Genomic DNA, 23964 nt, shown 5'->3' on the forward strand with positions numbered 1-23964 from the left:
TTTCTCTCCACCCCCACCGCCCCTCTCTGGTCCAAAATACTATCATCTCTGGCTTGAACACCTGGTAACTGATGTGCCTGCACCCTCCCCCGACCCAATCTGTTCTGCGCTGCAGCCAACTGAGTGATCTTTTCAAATACATCTCTGCCCAAATCTCTTCAAAGGCTTCTTTTATCCTTTATATGGCCCATAGAGCCCTAGATATTCAGGTCCCTATCTATATTGCCAGCTTCATCCTAAATCACCATCTTATAATCACTATAAGCTTCATTTGATTTGTTTTTCACTGCAGGGCCTAACCTCGAAGATTCTGTCTTTAAGCCACTCCTTATTCCCCACACAGCTAGTCAATTCCACGTCTCAGTTTAAAAGTCACTTCTGCGGAGAAAACGCCCATGATTCACAGATAAAACATCCCCTTGCTTTTCTCCTTAGTACCACTCGTCTCACTTGTGATTACTTTTCTGTGTCTATCTGTTCCAGTTCACTGTGAGGATTTCTTTCTTTCTGCTTCTTATTTTTAAAGATTTATTTATTTATTTATTTATTTATTTATTTATTTATTTTAGAGAGAGAGAGAGAGAGAGAACGAGCGAGCAAGGGGGAGGGGCAGAGGGAGAGGGAGAGAAAGAATCTCTAGTAGACTCCCCACTGAATGAGGAGCCTGACACGGGACTCCATCCCAGGACATTGAGATCATGACTTGAGCAAAAAACAAGAGTTGACACTTAATGGACTGAGTCACCCAGGTGCCCTTCTTTCTTATTATTTTTTAAGCAGGCTGTCTCCCCAACTGGAGCATAAGTTTCATGCTTAATTCTGGATCCTGATGCCTGGCCCAGGGTCTGACATAATGTTTGAGACTATTTGTTGAACATAAAGAAAAAAGAAACAAATACAGATTCCTCTGTATTTTAAGAAGCTTTTCAAACCAAAAGCAAAAAGAAGACACCAACAAACAACTGGGACTAGTTATCTTTCTTCCTCTAGACACAGGTTGGTTACATAACTAAGTAATTTGTATGTTAACTCTCTTCTGTCTTCTTCTGTTTTTGCCCTCATTGTAACAGTCATCTGTGTCCCTCTTCTCTTAAACATACACATTCAAAGCAGATCTTAATTCATAAGTTTAAGAGAATTTTCTGACTGATTCAATTTGCCACTGGTTCCTTCTTGATGAATACAGAACATGTTGAGAACAGAAAGGGAGCTTTCTCCACAACAGGCTACAGGGAATGCAACTTCTGGGAGGATTTTCAGCAGAAACTGATCAACAACGAATTCTTGTTTGCATCTTCCACAGAAGTCTTGCCCCTGAGTTTGGAGGCTCACACCACGTTTGGTCCAGGAGCCCTCGCCGTCCTGACTTGCTCATGCCCCACAGCGGCCCAGGGTCGCTGACCTGCTGAAGGCTTCACCACGGTCCTTCCCTTATGTGCCAAGGGCAGGAGCCACAGTGCCTGGAGCCCACCATACTTTTAGGGGCCCACAAAAAAGGTTTCAACTTCTTTTAAAATCAAAAGGAAAAAAAAAAGAACTTTCACATCAAAGAAACTATTTTAATATGGTAATATTTATATGTCTGTCCTTATACCAATGCAGCCTTAAAGTATAATTTTTAGTAATTTTTTTGTGGAGAAAGGGCCCTATGAAGGCAGGCGTGCCTAGAGCCTGTGAAGAGCTTTCAGAGTAAGGTGGGGTCAGTCACTTTGCCCTCTCCTTCTGGAGCCAGTGCATTGTTTCAGCCTTGCTTCCCCCCTCCCCCCTTAATTTTGAGTGTTTATTTGGATTTCCTCTCGAACCTTCCTCATTGTTCTAAAGTACAGGATATGACACCGCTCAGTTACTAGAATGACTTCTATAATATCCATGACTAGAATATAAATATCCAAATGACTCCACATCGTCAGAAGCAGACAATCCTCTCAGCTGGGGCAGGCTCTCCCCTGTGGAAGCCTCTGTGGTCCCCCTGCCGGTCTGACGTGAATCCTGTCACCAGGGTGGGTACTGGGTGAGGCCCAAACCTTGCCGGCACGCCCTGGGCCAAGGAATGGCGCCACCAGGCTGCACCACTGTGCCCTGTCCTCTCGGCGTCCCTCTGCGCCTCGGGGACGCTGACACCACAGGAAGTTTTAAAAATAGCTGATGTCCGAATTATCCAAGAACAAACAGAAATGATTTTTGCTTGGCCGAAAAGGGCAGTTTATATTATAAGAGCAGTTGAGTCGTCTAAATCCGTTCCCTTTCGGAGCAGCCCCAGAAACCTCCTGTGTGATTTTCTTTTTCTTTCCTGTCACACATTTTACCAAAACCTGGGGAACTTCAGACCCCATATGATACGCAGTTTATAGTCCTTCCAACTGCTTCTGTCTGGGTCCCCTTTCCTGGCCTCTAGCTTCCCTCCTTTCTCGTTGTCAGGGCTTCTGGTTTCCCTAGGCGCTTTTCATTCCCCACTCCCCTCCTAAATGAAATCAGAAAACAAGTCGAAGGGAAGCCGCATAAGTACTGTAGCCGTTCTGTCCCTGTTCTTATAGAAAACTCTGTGTGGCAGAGGGATTTGCAGTGTGATCCGCAGGAGAAAGCTGCTGGGATCACAGAAGCTGATGTTCTCTGTGGGGAAAGTGCAGGCCGGGCCCCCGGAGGCCTGGGTTTCTACTCTTGTTTCTTGTCACCTTGCTGTGTGACATGTCTCTTTACCCTCTGGACTTGAGTTTCTTTCTCCTTTGTCAAACGAAGAGCACAGCGTTTCCAGCAGGTCTACCAAGCACAGTACAGAAAGAGGAAGAGCCGGAGTTAGTTTGGGAGACTTTCTTCGGGATAAGTCAACTTCTCCTTATCCCAAAGAGTATTATCTGCTTTGGAGCTCACCCAGAGTGGCCTAATTCCCAGCCCTGGGAAAACAGAGAGCATGGGGCGTGTAGGGGGCTGAACAGAGAGCTGGAGTGCCTCAGACTGTGTTGGCACGAGCACAGGCTGATGGAACCGATTTCAGGGAGACCTGTTGTCTTAATACAGAGTGTGTCTTCTCTCCTTTCCTTTAACTTGGAGAAACGATATAAAAAGACCGAAGGCCCTAGTGTATTCTGCAGGAGGTGATCTCAAAGCTAGAGACAACTTCACTCCCTAAGGAAACAACCAGCAAAGTTCCTTCTGATCTGCCATCATACTTGATCCTGATGTTTCGCTGAGTTGTCATTCATCCAGGTAGCGCTGATGGAGCATCCATTTTGTCTCAGGCAGTATGCTTAGAGCTGGGGGTAAGAAGATCATCTCTTGCTTCTTAGCAAGTTTCTCTTTCCATCCTTTCCTCACTACAATCTGTCACCATAAAAGAGTTAGAGTAATATTTTAAATAGGAAGATCCTGTCACTTCCCTGCTCAATACCCTTCAGTGGCTTCCTTTTGTATTCAGGATAACATCCAACCCCAAACTTTTTTTTACTGCAGGGCCCCGCAGGGTCTGACCTGAGACTGCTTCTCTGACTGCACCCTACCTGTTTTTGTTGGAGACACCAATGTGATTCCTAAATCAGGGCCTTTTCTCAGCCCTGATGGTGGTGGTGGGAAGGACCTCAGGCACACTGAGTTGAGCTGACAATCCTCAGTTCAAGGCACACTGTCGTCAGAAGTCCCTTCTTTTGCTTTGTATATGTATTATGTTTTAATCTCAGTTCCCCAATTCCCAATTTTATCCCAATTCCTCTGGCTCCACAGATAAACAATCTCAAATATCAAAAGTGTATCGTTCTGTGTGTATGTGCTCCAGCAGAAAGTGGTATTTTGTGGGCATATATGTTAAAGGTACATGACTTATTGTATACTCTTCTCACTCTGCACTAGGTTTTTGAGATCCAGCTATTTTGTTATAGGCACATTTGCTCACACTGTGAACACATTTTAACTGTCCACTCTCCCAAGAATGGATACCACTTGCCTCCAACTCCCCGCCTCCAGAATAACGATGTAGGGAGCACCGTGGCACCATGTGAGAACTGCATGCTGGACCACAGGAGTGTGCTTGCTGGGCACAGGGCATGCAACACAAAATAACTTAATTTCCCTTAGTAGTGGCAGATTGTTTTCCAGAACAGCCTCATTGGCTGCGCTCCCTCAAGGCCTTTGCACTTGCTATCCCTTTAGTCTGAAATATCGTTCCCTGGGTTCTTGAAGGGACTTTCTTCTTCTCATCAGGGAGGTCTCAGCTCAACTCTCACTGCTTCCCAGAGGCCTTGCCCAGTCTCACAGTTATCCCCACAACCCACTCTCCCCAGGTTACTCTCAATCATTTTTATTTCCATTTGTTACATCATAGCATTTTTCACAATTTGACATTATCTGTGATCATTTATTTATTATCTGTCTTCTCCACGACAGCAGGGGATGCTGTCCTGTTCACTAGGCATCTAGCATAGCCGTAGCATATGGTAGGCTCTAAACAAATATTATTGAATGAATGAATGAAACAAAATAAATAAATAGTATTGTGATATCAACCTGTTCAAAGCTCTATGGATAGAAAAGCAAGGGACATAACAGGTATGAGAGGTGGGGAAACTTCTTTAAAGTATCCTAAAAGACAGGTAGAAGGCCCACGTCATTGCCCTTCTGCACTCGGCTCAGTTCTACAAGGCCACACGTTTATATCCAACCCCCGCCTTTTTTTTTTTTTTTTTTTTTTTACCAAGTTTCCGCTAAACCACACCCCTAGGGCCGGCAAATCCCAGCAAGCCCGCAGGGGGGCGCCCAGAACATGGTGGCCGATGAGAACTAAAACTACATTTCCCAGCATCCCGCGCGCCGCCGATCCACTTCCGGAGTGCGCGGAAGACATGGCGGCGCCCGAGGAGCACGATTCTGCGACAGAGGCTCTTCAGCCGGCGGTGCAGGAGGAGGAAACAAAAACGTTTAAAGATTTGGTGAGCGTGGATGACGCCGGCTCTTCTTTGTACTGCAGGCACCAGGCGTAGGCAGATTCCAGTGCTTTACATCCTGGCTGGTGGTGTACAAAAGCAGCTGGGGCCTAGTTTGGGTTTCCTTCAGAATTTCCGAAGCTTGGGTTCGGACGCTGTCCCTAAGCCTCTGGGTTTGAATGGTGGGAGGGCTGCCCGTCCCTGAGAGTCCCCATTTGCAGTTTTCTCCATTTTGGTTTGTTGACGTTTGTATTTGCCAGGAGACTACATGCGGCACCCCGCCACCCCGCCAACATCTTGGGCTGCGGAGTAAGGTGAAGAGGGTTTGGATTCTGACCCCGTCACTTACCAGGGGCACGTTGTTACCTCGTCGTGCCTCACTTTGCACATCTGTAAATTGGGGGTACTAATAAGTACTTAATAGAATTGTGAGGATTAAATGAAATAATACATGGAGAGAACTTGGCTTTATCTCTTTGAGTAGAAAGTGTTAAGTCTTGAGGTACTATCTCAGTGCTCATAACTAAAGGGCAGACCGCGTAGGCTCACAATACTTTTTGAATCAAAGGGTAAGGAACGCACAGGTCACCAGCGGATGGCTCTGACAGTCATTTAATTAGCAGGGAGGCAAGTGTCTGTGTGTTCTTCTTTGCTAAAATTTGTTTTTCTGAATTCTAAGGGTGTGACAGATGTGCTGTGTGAAGCTTGTGACCAGTTGGGATGGACAAAGCCCACGAAGATCCAGATTGAAGCTATTCCTTTGGCCTTACAAGGTAGGTTGAAAATTAAATTAAATTAAATATGTGGCTCAATACAGGTTCATTATGAGGTTATACTCAATTAAATACTTACCATTTTTTTAAAAAAGATTTTTTATTTATTTATTTGACACCGAGAGAGAGACAGAGAGAGCAGGAACACAAGGACGGGGAGTGGGAGAGGGAGAAGCAGGCTTCCCGCGGAGCAGGGAGCCCGATGCGGGGCTCGATCCCAGGACCCTGGGATCATGACCTGAGCCGAAGGCAGACGCTTAACGACTGAGCCACCCAGGTGCCCAGATACTTACCATTTTTGAGAGCTATTCTTGCATACTTCGAGTGATACAAAAATATGGCCACTAAAGATACAAAATTTGTGGCTTATTGGTTTTTGAAAAAGTAATTCTCTTGTTCTACTGAGATTACTTTCTATAAGATTTGTTGTCTGCAGCAGGTGCTGACTTCAAGGAAGCACTGGATTAAAGTGTACTAGCAAGCAACTTGTTAGAAATTATGAGTCAGTAAGTGCAGATTTACATAAGGGTGCCTGGAACATCTTTTAGTATCCAGAGGAGTTGAGAGCTCTCGCTTTGTGAGACATGTTTATCAGATTTGCAAAAGAATGGCTAACAAGTTGGTTGATGACTAGTGGGACTAGTACTAACAGGATGAACTTTCATAGGTATACAGGTAAAGTCCTGCTCTTAGATTCCCAAAGCCCAATTTCACAGTATTAGGGTTGATAGTAAAAGAGACCTAGCAATGTTAACTGAAATTCATTAAGATCCTTAGAGAAAATGAATGTAATCTTAGCTACATTAAGATTTTTTTCCCAGAAAAAAAAAAATGTATCAATGTATCTGTACATAGAATTTAACCCCCCCACCCTGAATTCCTCTGCCACATATCCCAGGTTAAGAACTCTTGAACTAGCAGGGCGCCTAGGTGGCTCAGATGGTTAAGCGTCTGCCTTCAGCTCAGGTCATGATCCCAGGGTCCTGGGATTGAGCCCCACATCGGGCTCCTGGCTCAGCAGGGAGCCTGCCTCTCTCTCTGCCTCTGCCTCTCCCCCTGCTCATGCTCTCTCTCTATCTCTGTGTCTCAAATGAATGAATAAAATCTTTAAAAAAAAAAAAAAAAAAAGAACTCTTGAACTAGCTCCAGAGAGAGAAAAAAGTGCCTTGTACTGATGAGAACACACCTAGAATATTATGCTTAGTTCTGGGGACCAGTTTTGAGGGACCAACTGAATGGCAGTGAATGTGGTATAATATCAAGAATACGGGTGCCTGGATGGCTAAATGGGGCACCTAGGTGGCTCATTCAGTTGAGCGTAGGACTCTCGATTTTGGCTCAGGTCATGGTCTTGTTGTGGGATTGAGCCCTGTGTAGGACTCCATGCTCAGTGCCCAGTCTGCTTCAGATTCTTTCTCCCTCTACCCCTCCCTGCACGTGTGATCTCTTTCACTGTCTGTCAAATAAATAATAAAATATTAAAAAAAAAAGTCCTAAATAGTTAAAAGAGCTGAGTGCATTAGGTCTGGAGAAGAGTAGAGTTGGATGGGATATGATAATTGGCTTCAGTGATTTGAAGAGCTGTCATGTGGAAAAGTAATTAAACTTACTCTGTGAAATTCCATTTGTTCCTTCCATAAATAGTAAGTATCTAAGTGTAAGGCACCAGAAGTTAAGATTTGGCTGTCTCTAAGAACTTGGAGTCTAGTAAGGAGATAATTAAAAATCTATTACAAGATGAACAGGGGCAAAGGAAAGTTACATTCCAAGTGCACTGATGGAGGAGAATAGATTATTACTCATTGGAATGGATTAGAGAAAACTGACTTTATTTTTTGGCTGGAAAGGTTGGAAAGACATTTGAGCTGAACCTTGAAGACTGAATAGGATTTAGACATTCATGTCTGATGGGAGGGGAAGACTTTCTAGGCAAAGGGAACAGCATGAAAAAAAGCTAAGGAGGCTGGAAAGCACGGCATGTGTGGAGGCCTGCAAGTACTTAACAGAGAATGGGGGGAAAGGTTAGTAAGATCGTTGGGGCCAGATTATGCTGGACTTAAATGCTGGGTAAAGGAATTTGGTCTTTGTTTCATGGGCAGTGGAGTGTCTTTGGAGATTATTTTTTTTAGCAGGAGAATGAAATCCTTGGAGTTGTATTCTTGGACTATTAATCTGATAGCTTTGTAAGGTAGTTTAGAGATGGGGCTGGGGACCAATTAGGGTATTGTGGTAATTTTGGCAATAAATAAAGGGTAGGGTAGTGGTAATGAGAATGAAAAAGAGAAAATGATAGAAAAAGAATCATCATGATTTTATAACCAGTTTATTAATGGAAGACAAGGGGTGGCGAAATTGAAGATTATTGCCTGGGTGTTTAGGATATATAACTGTGTGTTTAGGACATATTACATATTAGGACATATTAGGTGTAAAAAGGAGCATAGGAGGAAAAATAATTCCAGGGAAGAGGAGTTCAGTTGGAAATAATTGATTTCAGGCATCAGAGAGATAGAATTAACTAATACACAGTTGGAATCTGGGGGTTAGAGCTTGCTTAAGAGGCCAGAACTGGATACAGACACCATATCCAAAGGGAAGTTGTAGCTGAAACTGTGGACATGGGTGAGGTTGCCACATAAGGTCAAGAGATGGTGGAGGCTCAGTAGAGGGTTGAAAATCATGAGTACAATTTCATACAAATTAGGTGAGGGAGAGTGTTTCAGGGAGGGGATAGTAAACACTTTGAACTTGTTTAGAGAAGCTAGGATAAGGACTGCACAAGTGGGGAAGAAGTTTCAGCAGTCAGAGCTACTGGAGTTGCTTTCAAATAGCAAAAAGAAGGGTTGGTGCATTCTGGCATTTTTCTGCTTACCCTGCAGCAGGTGTCGGAGGAAGGAACCCAGATTAGGTGGTGGTAATAATTCTGAAATTATTCTTGTTTTCAGTAACAAGTTTGTATTGAATGCAGAGAAGATAAGAGTCAGTGAAAAATTACCAGGAACTGAGTAATGTGATTGACATAATCATCATGGAAAAAGCCTTTATTTTTATTCTTGAGTTTATCTCATTCTAATGAACAATTTATAAATGCTTCATTAAAAAAAAAAACAACCCCTGTAGATGCTGGCCCTAAGCAAGAGATTTAAATAATCTAACAATGTTTTTCTTTTCTCTTCTATTAAATGAACTTTAAATTTTTAGTTTGAGTACTAATGATGGTGTCAGTTTCTGAGTTAGGAGTTCTGGGCACATCCATTGTTCTTAAACCTTGTAACAGTTCTGAAAGGGAGGAATGATTATTTTATTGGTGAAATTGAAGGTCAGCAGATTAGGTACCTTGGCTAGAGTCACATAACGAATTATTGGTGGAGCTAGAATTTGAATATAGGGTGTTCTAGCTGAAAAGCCTGTGTTCATGGCCATATATAACAGAGTGTTACAATGGAGAGATCAAAATCTTTTGGTGGTTTTGAGGATGCTTTTCTTCCTGTCTGTTTCATGTATTAAGTTTATTTCTAATTCAGAGATCACTCAAAGTCCTCTAGGAATTTCAGACAGTTTTTGAATGGCTGTCATATACCAAGCAGTTTGTTAGGTGTTGGCAGTGTGACCAAGGTGAATGAATTTATTCTGCTCTTATGGGGTGTGTGTTCTACACAGACACTACCACTGGAAGGGCTTAAGGGTTGTGAGAGGAAGAAAGGAGATAATAGAGAAAAATTAGTCTCACAAAGTGAGTATTACTTTGAGGGGATCATAAGAGAACTGCAAGCAGTGCAGGCCTTCGCTGGTGGCAGTGGGCGTCGCTCACAGCCACGTGAATCGAGAGACTTAAGCTCCTTTACTTCCTTAAGTCTTTCTTGTATACTCCTTTCTTCTGAAATTTTAAGATTCCCCTGACAGAAAAGGAGGACAGATCCCACTCTTTTTGTTTTTGTTTTTTTCCTGTCCCAGAAGGCACGTTGTACCCCTCGCAGGGAGTGCAGAATCCCCACAGAGTTGGGGAATAAAAAGCTTTGGAAGCCCTTAGCTCACAAATAGGTGGATGCTGTTGGAGTTCATTGTCACTTACCCTATGACCAAGAGGAAAATTAAAGTTAGTAAATGAGGGAGAAATTTTATCCCTATATTGTCGTTTGTTTTTGTGACCTTAACAAAATTAGTCCATTGTCTGGTCTGACTTATAATTCATAACTACACCTGTACTTTTATATGGAAAACATTGATGTTACTATTAGAAGGGCAAAGGGTAGCATTCACTAGACTATGCTGTTGTTTGATCTGGCATGGCCTTTCCTAGTTTAAGTGATTAATGTCTAAGAGATGAATATTGAGAAGTCTGTTCTATTTGATATCAATCACTCTCCTTTCTTGAAGCCCTCTTTCTCCTCAATTTCAAGTCAATATTGTCTTCTTTCTAGCTGTTCTTCCTCAGTTTCTTCTGGTTCCTTTTTCCTTGCAGTGTTAAATCTGTCTTCATCCTTTTTTTCTCACTCTAAAACACTAGTAAGATTTTTCATGCAGTCCTGAAGCTTTAACAACTGTCTGCATCAGTTAATCTCAGCCAGTGCTCATCAGAATCACCTGTGGAACTTGTAAAACAATAGAGACTTCTAGACCTACTGAGTCAGAATTTCTACATGTGTGACCTAGGTATACACAGATGTAAAAATCTCATAGATTATTCTAATGTGTCTGCCCTTGGGGGAGCACCACTGTTACGATGCTCATGGCTCCCATGTCTCTGTTTCTAGTCTACACTTCTCTGCTGAGCTCCAAACAAGTATGTCCAACTGGTTTTTAGATACTTCTCTCTGAGCCTATGGCATAAACCTCAAGTTCCCTGTGTTCAAGCCAGAGTCATTGTTTTCCTCACCAGAACTAATTTCTGGAAGCCCTTATCTCAATTTATGGTCTTTGAGTTTCCCAAGCTAGAAACCCATGTGTTCAGGCACATTTCCTTGCACGACTTTCTGCATCTCACTTGTTTCTGTTCTCACTGCCTTGCCTCAGTTCGGACCACCATCATAACTCCCCTGGTATCCTCATTGAGCTCTCATTTTCCTGTGTGTTCCCCATTCTGTTTGTTTGGGTCATTTTAGGTCATAAAGAAGAGAGTCATGTTAGCTAACCTCAGGGAAAAGGAGTTTATCGTAGGGTTAGTTTCTAGGTAAGGAAATCTCAGCAGTTACACAGTCAAGGAACAATGTCAGCATCATCTGGTGGAGGGCATTTTTACTAAGAAGCAGTCCCGGGGGGTGCTGTTCTCGAGCACAGCTACCTTGTGAGCTGTAGCCAGCCAGCCTAGAGATGGCGGTCTTGCTTTGGGAGTTAATTTCCAAATCTTATAGTTATGGCTTGATTGGTGATAACAAACCCCCTGGGACCTCTTCTTAAGGGATTACTTATGGCATTCTTCCCTCAGAAGAAGCAGTGGAAATGGCCTGTTGTGTTGAGCTCTTTGGCTCTTTATGCCATCAGGCCTAGGGTTTCTCTTCCTAAGGAATAACATTGATCATGATGTTCCCTGCTTAAAATCCTTCAGTTCTTCCCTCTTAAAGGAAGACATCAAAACTCCCTAGCATGGCTTATGAGTTTCCTTTCTAGCCTAATTCTTCTCCCTTTCCCCTCCTTAACACTTCTGTGTTCTGGCCACATTGTACTTCTCATTCTCCCTGCACATGCTGTGTTCTTTAAAGCCTCCATCCTCTGTCCTCATATAGGAATGTCCTTCCTTTCTTTCTTTACTTCCAGATTTAATTTACCCGTCACCTCTGTTAGCCTTTCCTGACTCCTGTGGGCAGTAAGTTACTCCTTCTTTTGTGGTTCTCATTGTATTTTGGAGGGGCCTATTTAAAGTCCTTAGCACATACCGTCTTTGTGTATGTCATCCCCAGATTTTGAGCTTATCTAGGACGAGACCATGTCTTCTGTCTATTCAGCCTTCTTCTCCCTCCAGTTCATCAAATGTTTATTCATTGTCTCCTTTGTGCCCACATTGGGTCATTGTAGAAAATATGGAAATAATGTAGAGAGCATTTCTTTGCTTTTAGATGTTTTCTTTTTCTTCCTAGGTCGTGATATCATCGGGCTGGCAGAAACTGGCTCTGGAAAAACAGGGGCCTTTGCTTTGCCCATTCTGAATGCCCTGCTGGAGACGCCCCAGCGTTTGTTTGCCTTAGTTCTCACGCCCACTCGAGAGTTGGCCTTTCAGATCTCAGAGCAGTTTGAAGCCCTGGGGTCTTCTATTGGTGTGCAAAGTGGTAAGTATCTGAGAGGAAAAGAATCACAGCGTTTCTTCACAGGTTGAGAATGAGTATAAAAGGAGAATAGAAGAAAGTATTATCAACATGAGTTCATTAACCTTAAGAGCCAATTTGGTATTTTAGCTTTGGGGAATGTTGTACAGGAAGAAAAATTTAAGTAGAAATCTAGCACTGGCTTTAAAAGATGTTCAGTGAACTATGGAAAAAATAAAGCCTCTCTCTTCTATATTCTTTTTATTTCTCTAGCTGTGATTGTAGGTGGAATTGATTCAATGTCCCAATCTCTGGCCCTGGCGAAAAAACCACACATAATAATAGGTGAGTAATTGACAAAGGTAAAAGGCACTGGTGATGATGAATTGAAGAAAATTGACTGATGTTGGGTGTAACTTATTTGTGTGGGAAGACTTTGAAGAAAGGATTTTTGTAACCCTGTTTAATTTTTTTTTTTTTTTTTTTTAAAGATTTTATTTATTTATTTGAGAGAGAGAATGAGAGAGAGAGCACATGAGAGGGGGGAGGGTCAGAGGGAGAAGCAGACTCCCTGCTGAGCAGGGAGCCCGATGCGGGACTCGATCCCAGGACTCCAGGATCATGACCTGAGCCGAAGGCAGTCGCTTAACCAACTGAGCCACCCAGGCGCCCCACCCTGTTTAATTTTTTTAATTTCTCAAATTTGGGGGTTGGGGGAGGTGGGATGGTTGGTAACTTTCTTTTTTGTCCTTGTTCTTAAACATTGTCTTTCTCCTCAACCTTTCTTGATAGCAACTCCTGGTCGATTGATTGACCACTTGGAAAATACAAAAGGTTTCAACTTAAGAGCTCTCAAATACTTGGTCATGGATGAAGCAGACCGAATATTGAATATGGATTTTGAGACAGAAGTGAGCATTCGGTTTCTTTCCTCCTCTTAGGGCATCTCAGGTGCCCTGTTTCAAAATTTGGTTCATTGCACACCTGCTTTATGTGGAGCCCTGTATCATCATCAGTTAATTTAAATATCTGTGCTGCCTTTTCTCATTCTTGGTGCTCTTCACATTGTCAGTGCCTCTTTAGAATGTAGTTTGACTTTGATTTCAGACATGAGAAGTTTCAGCCAGATTTCCTTTCCATTTCATTTGATTTATATCTCTTTCATAGACTTTGAAATATCTTTATTTTTCTGTCATTTTAGCTGACCCACTCATCATAGCTTACTTAGTTGAACACTTTTCTTGACTTTTCTCTTAGATTAGCTTGACTCTGATTTAAACTTCTTTTCTCTGAATGGCATTTTTTAAAATAGCATCTGGTATGGTATCAAAAAGTAAGTACTCAGTAAATTTTAGCTGAATTGAATTGAATTTTTGAGTCCCCAGATTCCCACAGTGATACTTGTAGTTTTTTTACTCTCTCTCTCCTTCACAAAGAGTATTTGCAAGTGTCCAGTCTAAATGTTATATTGGTATCCTTTCTTCTTTGTGCCTTAGGTTGACAAGATCCTCAAAGTGATTCCCCGAGATCGGAAAACATTTCTCTTTTCTGCCACCATGACCAAGAAGGTGAAATTTTCTAGGACTTACGTTTTTTTCTTTATTAAGTGATAAATTAAAACAATAGCAATAATAAAAATAGAGCATTTAAGAATCAGTGTACTACTCCAAGGTTTCTTTCTGTAGGTGCAAAAACTTCAGCGAGCAGCACTGAAGAATCCTGTGAAATGCGCTGTTTCCTCCAAATACCAGACAGTTGAGAAATTACAGCAATATTATCTTTTTATTCCCTCTAAATTCAAGGTAAAGTGTTTACTTTGATCATTCCTGCCTCTCCCTCTCCTTCCTAAGCAAAGCACCTGAAAGTGTGTCCACTTTTGATTAGCTAAGAGCTGTGCTCCTGTTCGTTTTAGAGTGCTTACTGTGCTTATATTTATCACTGATAAAGTCAAACATTCTGGGAATTCATAGCATGCTAAACCACAGTAATGATGTAATTACTTTCCAGCCCCATTCTTGAAGTAGCTTTTCTTTTGTCTACTAATTATGTGGTTTCTTTTTTATAGGCAGGGACCCTAGTTTTGTGCTTTGATGTAGGAACTTTTCCTGGTTGCTCACTACAAGGAGTTGTGTTTGACTTTAGGCTGTATGTGAGATTCATCGTTCACAGACATGATAATGCTGCTTTCAGGAATGCAAAACTGGCAGCTGGAGTCTGGAAAATTGAGAAGCAACTATATATAGGCTTAGTCTTTTACATAATTTCTATGCCCAGGACTCCAGTCTTTTCTTCTAGGTTCATTTACTTACATTGTTTTGGGTTTGTAACTTAGGATACCTACCTGGTTTATATTCTAAATGAATTGGCTGGAAACTCCTTTATGATATTCTGCAGCACCTGTAACAATACTCAGAGAACAGCTTTGCTACTCCGAAATCTTGGATTCACTGCCATCCCCCTCCATGGACAGATGAGTCAGGTAAAGATTCTTTGGTGGCATTAGTAGTGAGCTGGTGGCATGAGAAGGGTAAACTTTGTAACAGTAGATCCATACAAAAAGAACATGAGACATTAATGTATCTTCCCAGAATTATTCAGATTATATGGGCTTTAAAGTGTTGCTCTGGATGCCTCCTTCCTTCCATGATAGCGAGAGGCTCAAATTGGAATATTCCATAGTTATTTATCTGGTATGGAAGCTCTTGAGTTGATTTATTCAGCCCTATAGTGGTAATAGTGATTCTTTGGTCTCAAAAGATTTTTAATAAATTATTTTTCAACTCTCTGTCATGTTAAATCATCCTTATTTCATGTTAGTATTTTCTAGCCTTAGTCTTAAATATTTTTTGTGTTGCTTCCATGTTTCCTTTTGACCTGTGAAGTCCAGTCTGGATTTAGGGGGAAATATCCTTTTGAAAATTTCTGTCTCTGTTCTTAATTTAGTGTGTCTATCAAGATAGATACTAAATTCTAAGATTCCTTAGCTTTCCAAGATTAAAATTTTTTCCATTTCTTTTCATCATCTCAGAGCAAACGCCTAGGATCCCTTAATAAATTTAAGGCAAAGGCTCGTTCTATTCTTCTAGCAACTGATGTTGCAAGCCGAGGTTTGGACATACCTCATGTGGATGTAGTTGTTAACTTTGACATTCCTACCCATTCCAAGGTGAGTCCTGTTGCTGACCTGACTTTCTAGTCCCAAAGTATATTTCTTTCTTTTTTTAAAATTGAGGTATAATTGACATATAACATTAGTTTGAGTTGTACCACGTAATGATATGGTATTTGCATATATCATGAAATGATTGCCACAAGTCTAGTTAACATCTGTCAACATACATGGTTACGGATTTTTTTTTCCTTGGGATGAGAACTTTTAAACTGTACTCTCTTAGCAGCATTCAGATGTGTGATACAGTATTATTATTATTAACAGTATTATTATTAACTGTAGTCGCCAAGCTGTACGTTACAGCCCCATGACTGACTGATTTTGTAACTCGAAGTTTGTGCTTTTTGACCCCTTTCACCCAGTTTATCCACAACCCCCATTATTCCCGCCTTTGGCAGCCACCAGATCTGTCCTCTGTATCATGAGCTCAGTTTGTTGTTGTTGTTGTTTTCTTTTTAGATTGCACATACAAGTTAGCTCATACAGTATTTGTCTTTCTCGGACTTATTTCACTTAGCATAATGTCCTTAAAGTCAATGTCTGTTGTTGCAGATGGCAAGATTCAATTCTTTTTTATGGCTGAATAATATTCCATTGTATCCAAAGTGTATTTCTTTCTTTCTTTCTTTCTTTTTTTTTTTTTTTTAAAGATTTTTATTTATTTGACAGAGAGAGACACAGCGAGAGAGGGAACACAAGCAGGGGAGTGGGAGAGGGAGAAGGAGCTTCCCGCTGAGCGGGGAGCCGATGCGGGGCTTGATCCCAGGACCCTGGGACCATGACCTGAGCCAAAGGCAGTCGCTTAACGACTGAGCCACCCATGTGCCCCTCTTTCTTTTTTTTTTTTAAAGATTTATTTATTTATTTATTTGAGAGAGAGTGAGTTGAGTGGTGGGAGGAGCAGAGGGAGAGGGAGAAGCAGACTTCCCCCGCTGAGCAGGGAGCCTGGCGTGAGGCTCGATCCCTGTACTCTGGGATTATGACCTGAGCCGAAGGCAGACACTTAACCAACTGAGCCACCCAGGCGCCCCCAAAGTGTATTTCTTTTTTTTTTTTTAAGATTTTATTTATTTATTTGAGAGAGAGAATGAGATAGAGAGAGAGCATGAGAGGGGGGAGGGTCAGAGGGAGAAGCAGACTCCCCGCTGAGCAGGGAGCCCGATGCGGGACTCGATCCCGGGACTCCAGGATCATGACCTGAGCCGAAGGCAGTCGCTTAACCAACTGAGCCACCCAGGCGTCCCCAAAGTGTATTTCTTAATGGAATGTTTTCTGTCCCTCCTTAGTTGCAATGTCATTTTATTTATTTATTTATTTTGTCCTCAGTTAAGTATCAAAAACTGGGAAAGCTCTTGATTTATTCATTCTCTTTATCTTGCATGTGCTTGAAGATGTGATATTAATAAACGTGAAAGAAAGTAGCCAAAGAGAGGTATTGGGTGCTTACAGCCAGAGGGGTAGGTGCAGCATATGCTGATCTTTGTCAGTCTCATTTCTTCGGAATGGTAAGCTTGTAGTTCTTAGCGTATCTCAGGGTTTCTCACCTTTGGCACCATTAACGTTTTGGGTGAGCAGATTCTTGCTGTGGAGCTGTCCTTTGCATTGTAGGATGCTTAGCTGCATTCCTGGCCTCTACACACAGGTGACATTGTGACAACCAGATATGTTTTTTGACATTTCCAAATATTCCCTGGCGAGGACAGAATTGCCCCCAAAACAACTAATATCTATTGGCTTTGTGTTTAACTGCTGTCTCATTTGATTTTGACAATGACTCTGAGTTTGGGCATGCATTTCTATCCTGTTTTATAGAGAGAAGCCAATTCAGAGAGACTGTGTGACTTGGAGACAGTGGTGTAGCTGGTAGGTGGTAAGACCAGAACCATATCTAGGTCTGCCTCTAGATCCAGTGCTGTTTTCCTCTAGACCATGTGGATATGCTTTAGATTTCTCTTTCTGTAAAAGAAAAGAAAAAAGAGTCAATTTAGTGCTGCAAGGAGAATAAAAAAGAGGAAATAGGGGCACCCCGGTGGCTCAATGGGTTAAGCATCTGCCTTCCGCATGGGTCATGATCCCAGAGTCCTGGGATCGAGCCCCATGTTGGGCTCGCTGCTCAGCGGGGAGCCTGCTTCTCCTTCCCCCTGCTCATGGCTTGCTCTCTCTCTCTCAAATAAATAATAAATAAAATCTTAAAAAAAAAAAAAAAAGGAAGTAGATTTATCTCAATCTATTGCCCAATCCATTTTTCCATGTTTCAGCACAAGTCTATTTTCTTTCAGAGATTTGCGGTAAAACTCTACGTTCATAGTTTTTTGTTTATATTTTATGTAACTCACATTTACACTTTTTGTTTCAGGATTATATCCATCGAGTAGGTCGAACTGCTCGAGCTGGGCGTTCGGGAAAGGCTATCACCTTTGTCACACAGTGAGTGAATTGACTTCAGGGCAGAACAATGGAGAGAAAAGAGCAGAGCTTTGGAGCCGACTGACTCGGCGCCTGACTTTGCCATTTGCTCTAATCGTCCCTTAAGCTCCCTCATGCTGTTTTCATCATTTGTAAAATGGAAATAATACCTACCTGGCAGGGTCTTAATGAAGGCTGGTGATGCACGTGTAGAAGATCTAGTGTGGTGTTTGGCACACAGAAGCACACAGAGAAACCCCTGCTGTTTTTTTTCAGCTGCTGAAGCTGGAGCGCAGTGACCTTTCCCTCAACTCAAAGTATTAGAATAATTATTTTGGTTTTGTTTCTAAAAGGAACAAATTTTTATGTAGCCAGGGTTTTTCTGGGAGTCAAGAATACGTTGGCCAGTTTCCAGGGGACTGTACAGAAGGTGGCAGTAAGCAGTGTTCTGAAGAGGAACAGTGGGTTTGTAGTGTTTAGAACTGGCCTTTGTTGTATCATATCACATGATGTATACTGTTGGAATGGACAGACATTTGCATTGTCAGCCAACCAAAGCCATGCCGATTTTCCTTCCTCAGGTATGATGTGGAACTCTTCCAGCGCATAGAACACTTAATTGGGAAGAAATTGCCTGTGTTTCCAACACAGGATGATGAGGTTATGATGCTGGCAGAACGTGTGACCGAAGCCCAGAGATTTGCTCGCATGGTATGCAACTTATTTTCTCACCAACTTAAATGCAAACAGTGTTAGCTGTGTGCTAGACGCTGTTGTATGAATCCTCCTAACAAACCACGGAACTCAGTATTATTTTAATCCAGTTTTAAGATGAGCATACTAAGGTATAGAGATGGTAGGTAATTTGAATAGGGGTTTGGGCTCAGTATGACCACAGTGACCACATGCTCAGCCTCTCTTCCGTGTTTCACGTGTAGCAAGAAAACCTTTGGATTTGAGATCAGAAGACCCAGCTGTGAATAGGACATTGTGGGTTTGGACAGTGCATCTAACCTCTCAGAATCAGTTCCTCACCTGAAAAATTGGGAATAATAATTACCTTGATACTGTACAAGGGTTTTTTTTGGCACCAGATAAGCTAACGTGAGCTGCATAGTTACTAATAGTAAGTAGCAGTAATAATAGTGGTGGGGATGTACGGGAAGATTCTAAAGGAGAATCCTAGCAAGTGCTGTCTGCTCCCTATAGTTCTAGTTTGAGAGATAAGGCAACTGAGTAGCCGATGTGTGGACTTGTTTTTGTTTTCCTGCTCACATGGAATTCTTTGGTATTTTGGTTTATAAAAGTATTATATGTACATTGGAAAAAATTTCAGAAAATACAGAAAAGATTAAAATAAAATAGCAAAGGAAACATAAGCCATCCTGCACAGAGAACATTTGGCAATTGATAACATTTGGCTAATTTTCCTTTTTTAGCCATACTTAGATTTTTATCTGATTGTATATGATTAACATTTTTCTGTTTTAACAAATAGAGAGCCATGTGATCACTTCTTAATGGCTACAGAGAATTCCATTATGAATATATAACACGACTTTTATTGGTGCATGTTTATGCTTTTTCACATGTTTTGTACTTTAAGTGGTACCATGTTGGACATCCTAATATGTATAGCTTTGCATACTTGCTTCTTTTGAATAAGTTCTTAGAAGTAGAATTAATTGTTGGGCCGAATTAATTGTTGGGCATTCATAGAGAATGCCAGATTTCCCGCCCCTCCCCCCTGAAAAGCTGTAGCAGTTTAAACTGTCAGTGACAGTACATGTGGATGTCCCCACACCTTGACCAATAAGAGGTATTACCATTCTCTTAAATCTTTGCTGCCATGTGAAAATAATAGCTTATTGTTTTAATTTTCATGTAAACATTTTTGTGTATTGGGATTTTGGTCTTATCCCTTTGCGAATGTGAGGTGTTAGGGAGTTACTTAGTGTTTGATTTTAGGGAGAGGAGACCAGGATGTGTTACCCTCTGTGACAGTAACTTTCACTCCCATCCTTTCTCTTTTCTTGCAGGAGTTAAGGGAGCACGGGGAAAAGAAGAAACGTACGCGGGAGGACGCTGGGGACAACGATGACACGGAGGGTGCTATGGGTGTCAGGAACAAGGTGGCTGGAGGAAAAATGAAGAAACGGAAAGGCCGTTAATTTCTCTTACAAAGACTTGACTTCAGCCTTCTGTTCCATAAAAGGGGATTGTAGGAAAGAATGAAACCTCCTCCGGCGGAGTTCCTCAGACCGGAATCTGTCAGAATCGTGTCCAGAACCTCCTCTCAGTACTCGTTCCCCTTCTGTAGAGCACCATGACTGCAGACTGGCTTTTCCAGCGCTGAGGTCAGCTTTGGGTCCTTGGAAACGACCTGAGTAGGATGTGCTCTTCTTTCACTTCACATAGACCTTTTGCTCTTTCAGCTGAAAGTCAAGGACTAGGTTGATGAAACGCTGGACCTGTTATTGTAAAGGGAAGCTCCTACGTCTGTAAAATGGTGATACTTTAAGCAAGCTCAGCTTGTGCTTCATTAGACCTAATGTGGAATAATAAATTTAAATATTATTTTTAAAAGATTCAGACTCCTTGAAGACCTTTATAGGTTGAGGGACTTCAGAGATTTAAGTAAGATCTTGCTAATAGGTAAGAAACTGGGAGTGGCAGTTATGTGGCAGATTCATTGCTCATCCTTAATTAAGATAAACATTATTTATGATTTAAAAAAATCCACAAAGGGGGCGCCTGGGTGGCTCAGTTGGTTGAGCACCTGCCTTCGGCTCAGGTCATGATCATGGAGTCCCAGATTGAATCCCGCATCGAGCTCCCTGCTTAGCAGGGAGTCTGCTTCTCCCTCTGATCCTCCCCCCTCTCGTGTGCTCTCTCTCTCATTCTCTCTCAAATAAATAAATAAAATCTTTAAAAAAAAAAGATCCACAAAGGAACAAGATGATGGATGGCTTTGAAAGGGAAATCCTGCTTAAAAGGAGGTTGTGTTTTTTTTGGTGATGGACCAAAGTCCGTAAGTAAGACTGCAGATTCTGTTAGATCACTAAATGGCTTCTTGGATTAAACACTTGGATAGGAAGCAGTCTTCCTATGGTTTCTTATATAGACTCTTATCCCCACATAACTAGAGTTAAGATCAAGAAGCAGCAAAAATAAGGGTAATTCCAAGACCCAATTTCACCCCCTTGTCATCGATGCTCATTCGCTAATACCCTTTCTTTTGTCTCCATCTACTGGGTGATGTAACTCAGGAGAAGTAAATCTGGGCCATCAGCTCCTGGAGAGAAAATAGACCGTGGCTCTTTAGGGACTGGGTGGGATAGGGGAGAGTTGATAGAATGCAGAAACAACTGTGAGCTTCACGGTTGTGAACAGTCTTGTGCTCTTTTAACTCAGAAGATGCCTAATCATTTTTGTCAAATGTAACAATTTTATTAGAAGAGGATGTGTCTGGACTGGCAGAACCAGGGTGAAGAGGTTCCAGTGATTTAAGATTGAGAATGAGTTTTGGCAGAAGAGAAACTTTCCATATATATTTTCATGAAAAGTACGTGTTTCAATGATTGTGTTTCTTAGAGTCAAAGTGGTGAGAAGTGAAAAGTAGACGTCAGTAAAATTCTCTGTGGTAGTCAGGTGTGGACTGTTGATTGCAGGAAGATCTTTATAAACATAGGTGGTGGGGTACATTCTGCCACAAATACATCCAAGAGGAATGCCTATGGGTAAGAAGGCATTTATAATTAATTGAGATCTAAACACATGGCTTATTTTGTTGTTTAGTTTGCTCCACATTTCATTGCTCCTCGTTATGGTGCATTTGAGCGAAGGTTAAGTTAGAGAAGTCAGAAGTCAGTAAGAAAGAAGGAAAGGAGAAAAAGGATAGAAAAGGAGAGGCAAGTAGTTGAGTGGGGCTGTAGTTGTGACTGTTTATTTTGAGTTGTGTGTACCACTGGAGGCTGATTCTTCCTGAATGTTGTATTTTTCTGATGGGACTCTCCAGGGTGGCTCAGGATAATAGCAACTCTCTCTCTCTCTCTCTCTCTCTCTGAGCCTTTGGGTAAAAGTGAATAGATGGTTGCTGTTTCAGTTCATTGGAGGACTTCAGAAGCAAGCTGGCATTGAATTGGGTGGTGGGTGGTGGGTAAGGAAGAGAGACTGGAATTATCCTGAAGGAGTCTGAAATTTCTAAATAGGTAGGGATCTCTCACATAGGATCCGTAGACACCTGAAGGTATGCATATTTCTGGGGAGACCAAAAGGGTTAAAAACTGCTCTAAAGCTTAGCTGTTGTCTCTAAAGTATATACGTAATTATGCTTTGCTAGGATGGGACAATAGGCCACTCAATGAAGAAATGTGAATGATCTGTCTTTGGGCATATTAGGAGGTCCAGACCATAAGCTAGGGTCCCACACAGGATGAGTAAAGATGTTACTGCGAAGGACAGGAGGCATAGAAGTAAATAAATGTGATCTGTTAGTGAATAAGGACAGAGCTGTGGGTTTGTACCATTAATCGGATCTGTTCTTGTTTCCTTAGCCTCTGAGGCAAGGTTGCGAGGTCTTGCTGTTAAAACCCTAATCGAGGTGTGTGTTAGTTTTCTAGGACTGCTGTAACGAAGTACTACACGTTGGGCAGCTTGAAACAAACTTACTGGGTCACGGTTCTGGAAGCTGGAAGTCCGATGAAGGTGTCAGCAGGGCCTTGTGCCTTCTGAAACCTCAAGAGAAGATCCCTTCCTTGCCTCTTCCCAGCTTCTGGTGGCTGCCAGCAATCTTGGTGGTCCTTGGCTTGTGGCTGCGTAGCTAATCTCTGCCTTCATCTGTATATAACCTTCCTCATGTGTCCTGTCTCCACATTGTCTTCCTCTGAGGGTACCAGCCATTGGGCGTAGGGTGTATGCTAATCCAGTATGACCTCATCTTAACTAATTATATCTGCGAAGACCCTATTTCCAAATAAGGTCACGTTCTGGAGTTCCAGGTAGACGTGAATTTTGGGGGAAGATTATTCAATCCAGTATGGACCTATCTTTTTGGACTGCTATGTTGTTTGGGGTTTAAGACTATATGGTGGAATAGAAGTGGTAGATAGAGTTGATGACAAAGGAAGTGGAGAAAAGACAGAAGATAGGGCTTCAGAAATGGTTAAGATGGGTGGAGGCATAGAAGTTTAAAATGAGGGGTGCCTGTCTGGCTCAGTTGGTAGAGCACGTGACTCCTAATCTTGGGGTGGTAAGTTCGAACCCCATGTTGGGTGTAGAGATGACTTAAAATCTTACAAAAATAAGTTGAAGATGATATTCTCTTAAATGAAATGTAAATTATCTTTGCAGTCAAGGTATCAAAGGCTCTAGTTTCAGGAATAGGGAGGGTGTTTCTGACCTTTCTGTTTCCTTCTTGGTGTAATTCCTTAGTTCTGCTTTCCTGATTTAAGAAACAGAGCCTTCAGCCTGGGTGGCTCAGTCAGTTGAGCGTCTGGCTCTTGATTTTGGCTCAGGTCATGATCTCATGAGATCTCACGAGATCAAGCCCTGTGTCAGGCTCCATGCTGGAGTGTGGGGCCTGCTTAAGAGTCTCTCTCTCCCTCTGCCACCCCCCCCATCTCACTCATTGTCTCTCTCTCTCTCCAAAAAAAAAAAGAAACAGCTTCAAAATAACCAACCAATCTCACCCCCTCCCCCAATTGCAAACAATTCCCACAGCTAACTTGTATGACTTCATAAAGGAAGTAGCTTACAATAGTCATGTAATGCTGGCCCAGAGATTTTCCCCCTATTTCTCATCTGAATCATGAAGCCACTTTATATAGTATTCATTGTATCATGGCTTCATGATACTAGCTAGTTTCGTTTCATTTTCTCTGTCTAGAGCTGAAGTGAGATGAGGAAAATACCTCTACTTTATGAAGGGGTCCAAGGATCCCTGTGATAGGGTTTTAGTTGGGTCGGCTATTCCAGACTTAAAGCAGGCCCAGAATTCCATGCACTCTGGAACTTAAGGGTACTTGGAGGGGATTCTAGTGGTTGCCAGGAGGGGTCTAGACTCAACTAGCTTATGATGATGATTATTTTTTTTTAAGGATTTATTTACTTGAGAGAGAGCACAGAGGGAGAGGGGCAGGAGAGAGAAGCAGACTCCGCGCTGAGTAGGGAGCCCAACGAGGGCTTGATCCCAGGACCCCAAGATCATGACCTGAGCGGAAGGCAGACTTTTATTTATTTTTTTTGAAGATTTTATTTATTTATTTGACAGAGACAGAGACAGTGAGAGCAGGAACACAAGCGGGAGTGGGAGAGGGAGAAGCAGGCTTCCTGCTGAGCAGGGAGCCCGACGTGGGACTCGATCCCAGGACCCTGGGATCATGACCCGAGCCGAAGGCAGATGCTTAGCGACTGAGCCACCCAGGCGCCCTAAAGGCAGACTTTTAACCAACTGAGCCACCCAG

General features: G+C 42.2%; 1 protein-coding gene across 1 annotated transcript; it reads left to right on the forward strand.

The window, feature by feature from the left end:
- The first annotated feature begins 4761 nt into the window (after positions 1–4761).
- DDX47 (DEAD-box helicase 47) lies at positions 4762–20088 on the forward strand. Its single transcript, XM_036112025.2, has 12 exons — positions 4762–4916; positions 5590–5683; positions 11758–11946; positions 12196–12267; positions 12715–12833; positions 13419–13490; positions 13608–13724; positions 14255–14401; positions 14951–15088; positions 17451–17521; positions 18082–18211; positions 19540–20088. Exons 1-12 carry the CDS (start codon positions 4830–4832, stop codon positions 19669–19671), a joined length of 1368 nt encoding a protein of 455 aa, XP_035967918.2. The 5' UTR covers positions 4762–4829; the 3' UTR covers positions 19672–20088.
- The last annotated feature ends 3876 nt before the right edge of the window (positions 20089–23964 follow it).

This window comes from Halichoerus grypus, chromosome 6 (assembly GCF_964656455.1).
Source record: "Halichoerus grypus chromosome 6, mHalGry1.hap1.1, whole genome shotgun sequence".
NCBI lineage: Eukaryota > Metazoa > Chordata > Mammalia > Carnivora > Phocidae > Halichoerus > Halichoerus grypus.

What these genes read in the sequence shown, in the direction of transcription:
- DDX47 (XM_036112025.2), top strand. Translation starts at nt 4,830, where the DNA reads ATGGCGGCGCCCGAGGAGCACGATTCTGCGACAGAGGCTCTTCAGCCG. An exon ending in AAAACCACACATAATAATAG is followed by an intron (nt 12,268 to 12,714) that starts GTGAGTAATTGA and finishes CTTTCTTGATAG; the next exon opens with CAACTCCTGGTCGATTGATT. An exon ending in CCCAGAGATTTGCTCGCATG is followed by an intron (nt 18,212 to 19,539) that starts GTATGCAACTTA and finishes CTTTTCTTGCAG; the next exon opens with GAGTTAAGGGAGCACGGGGA.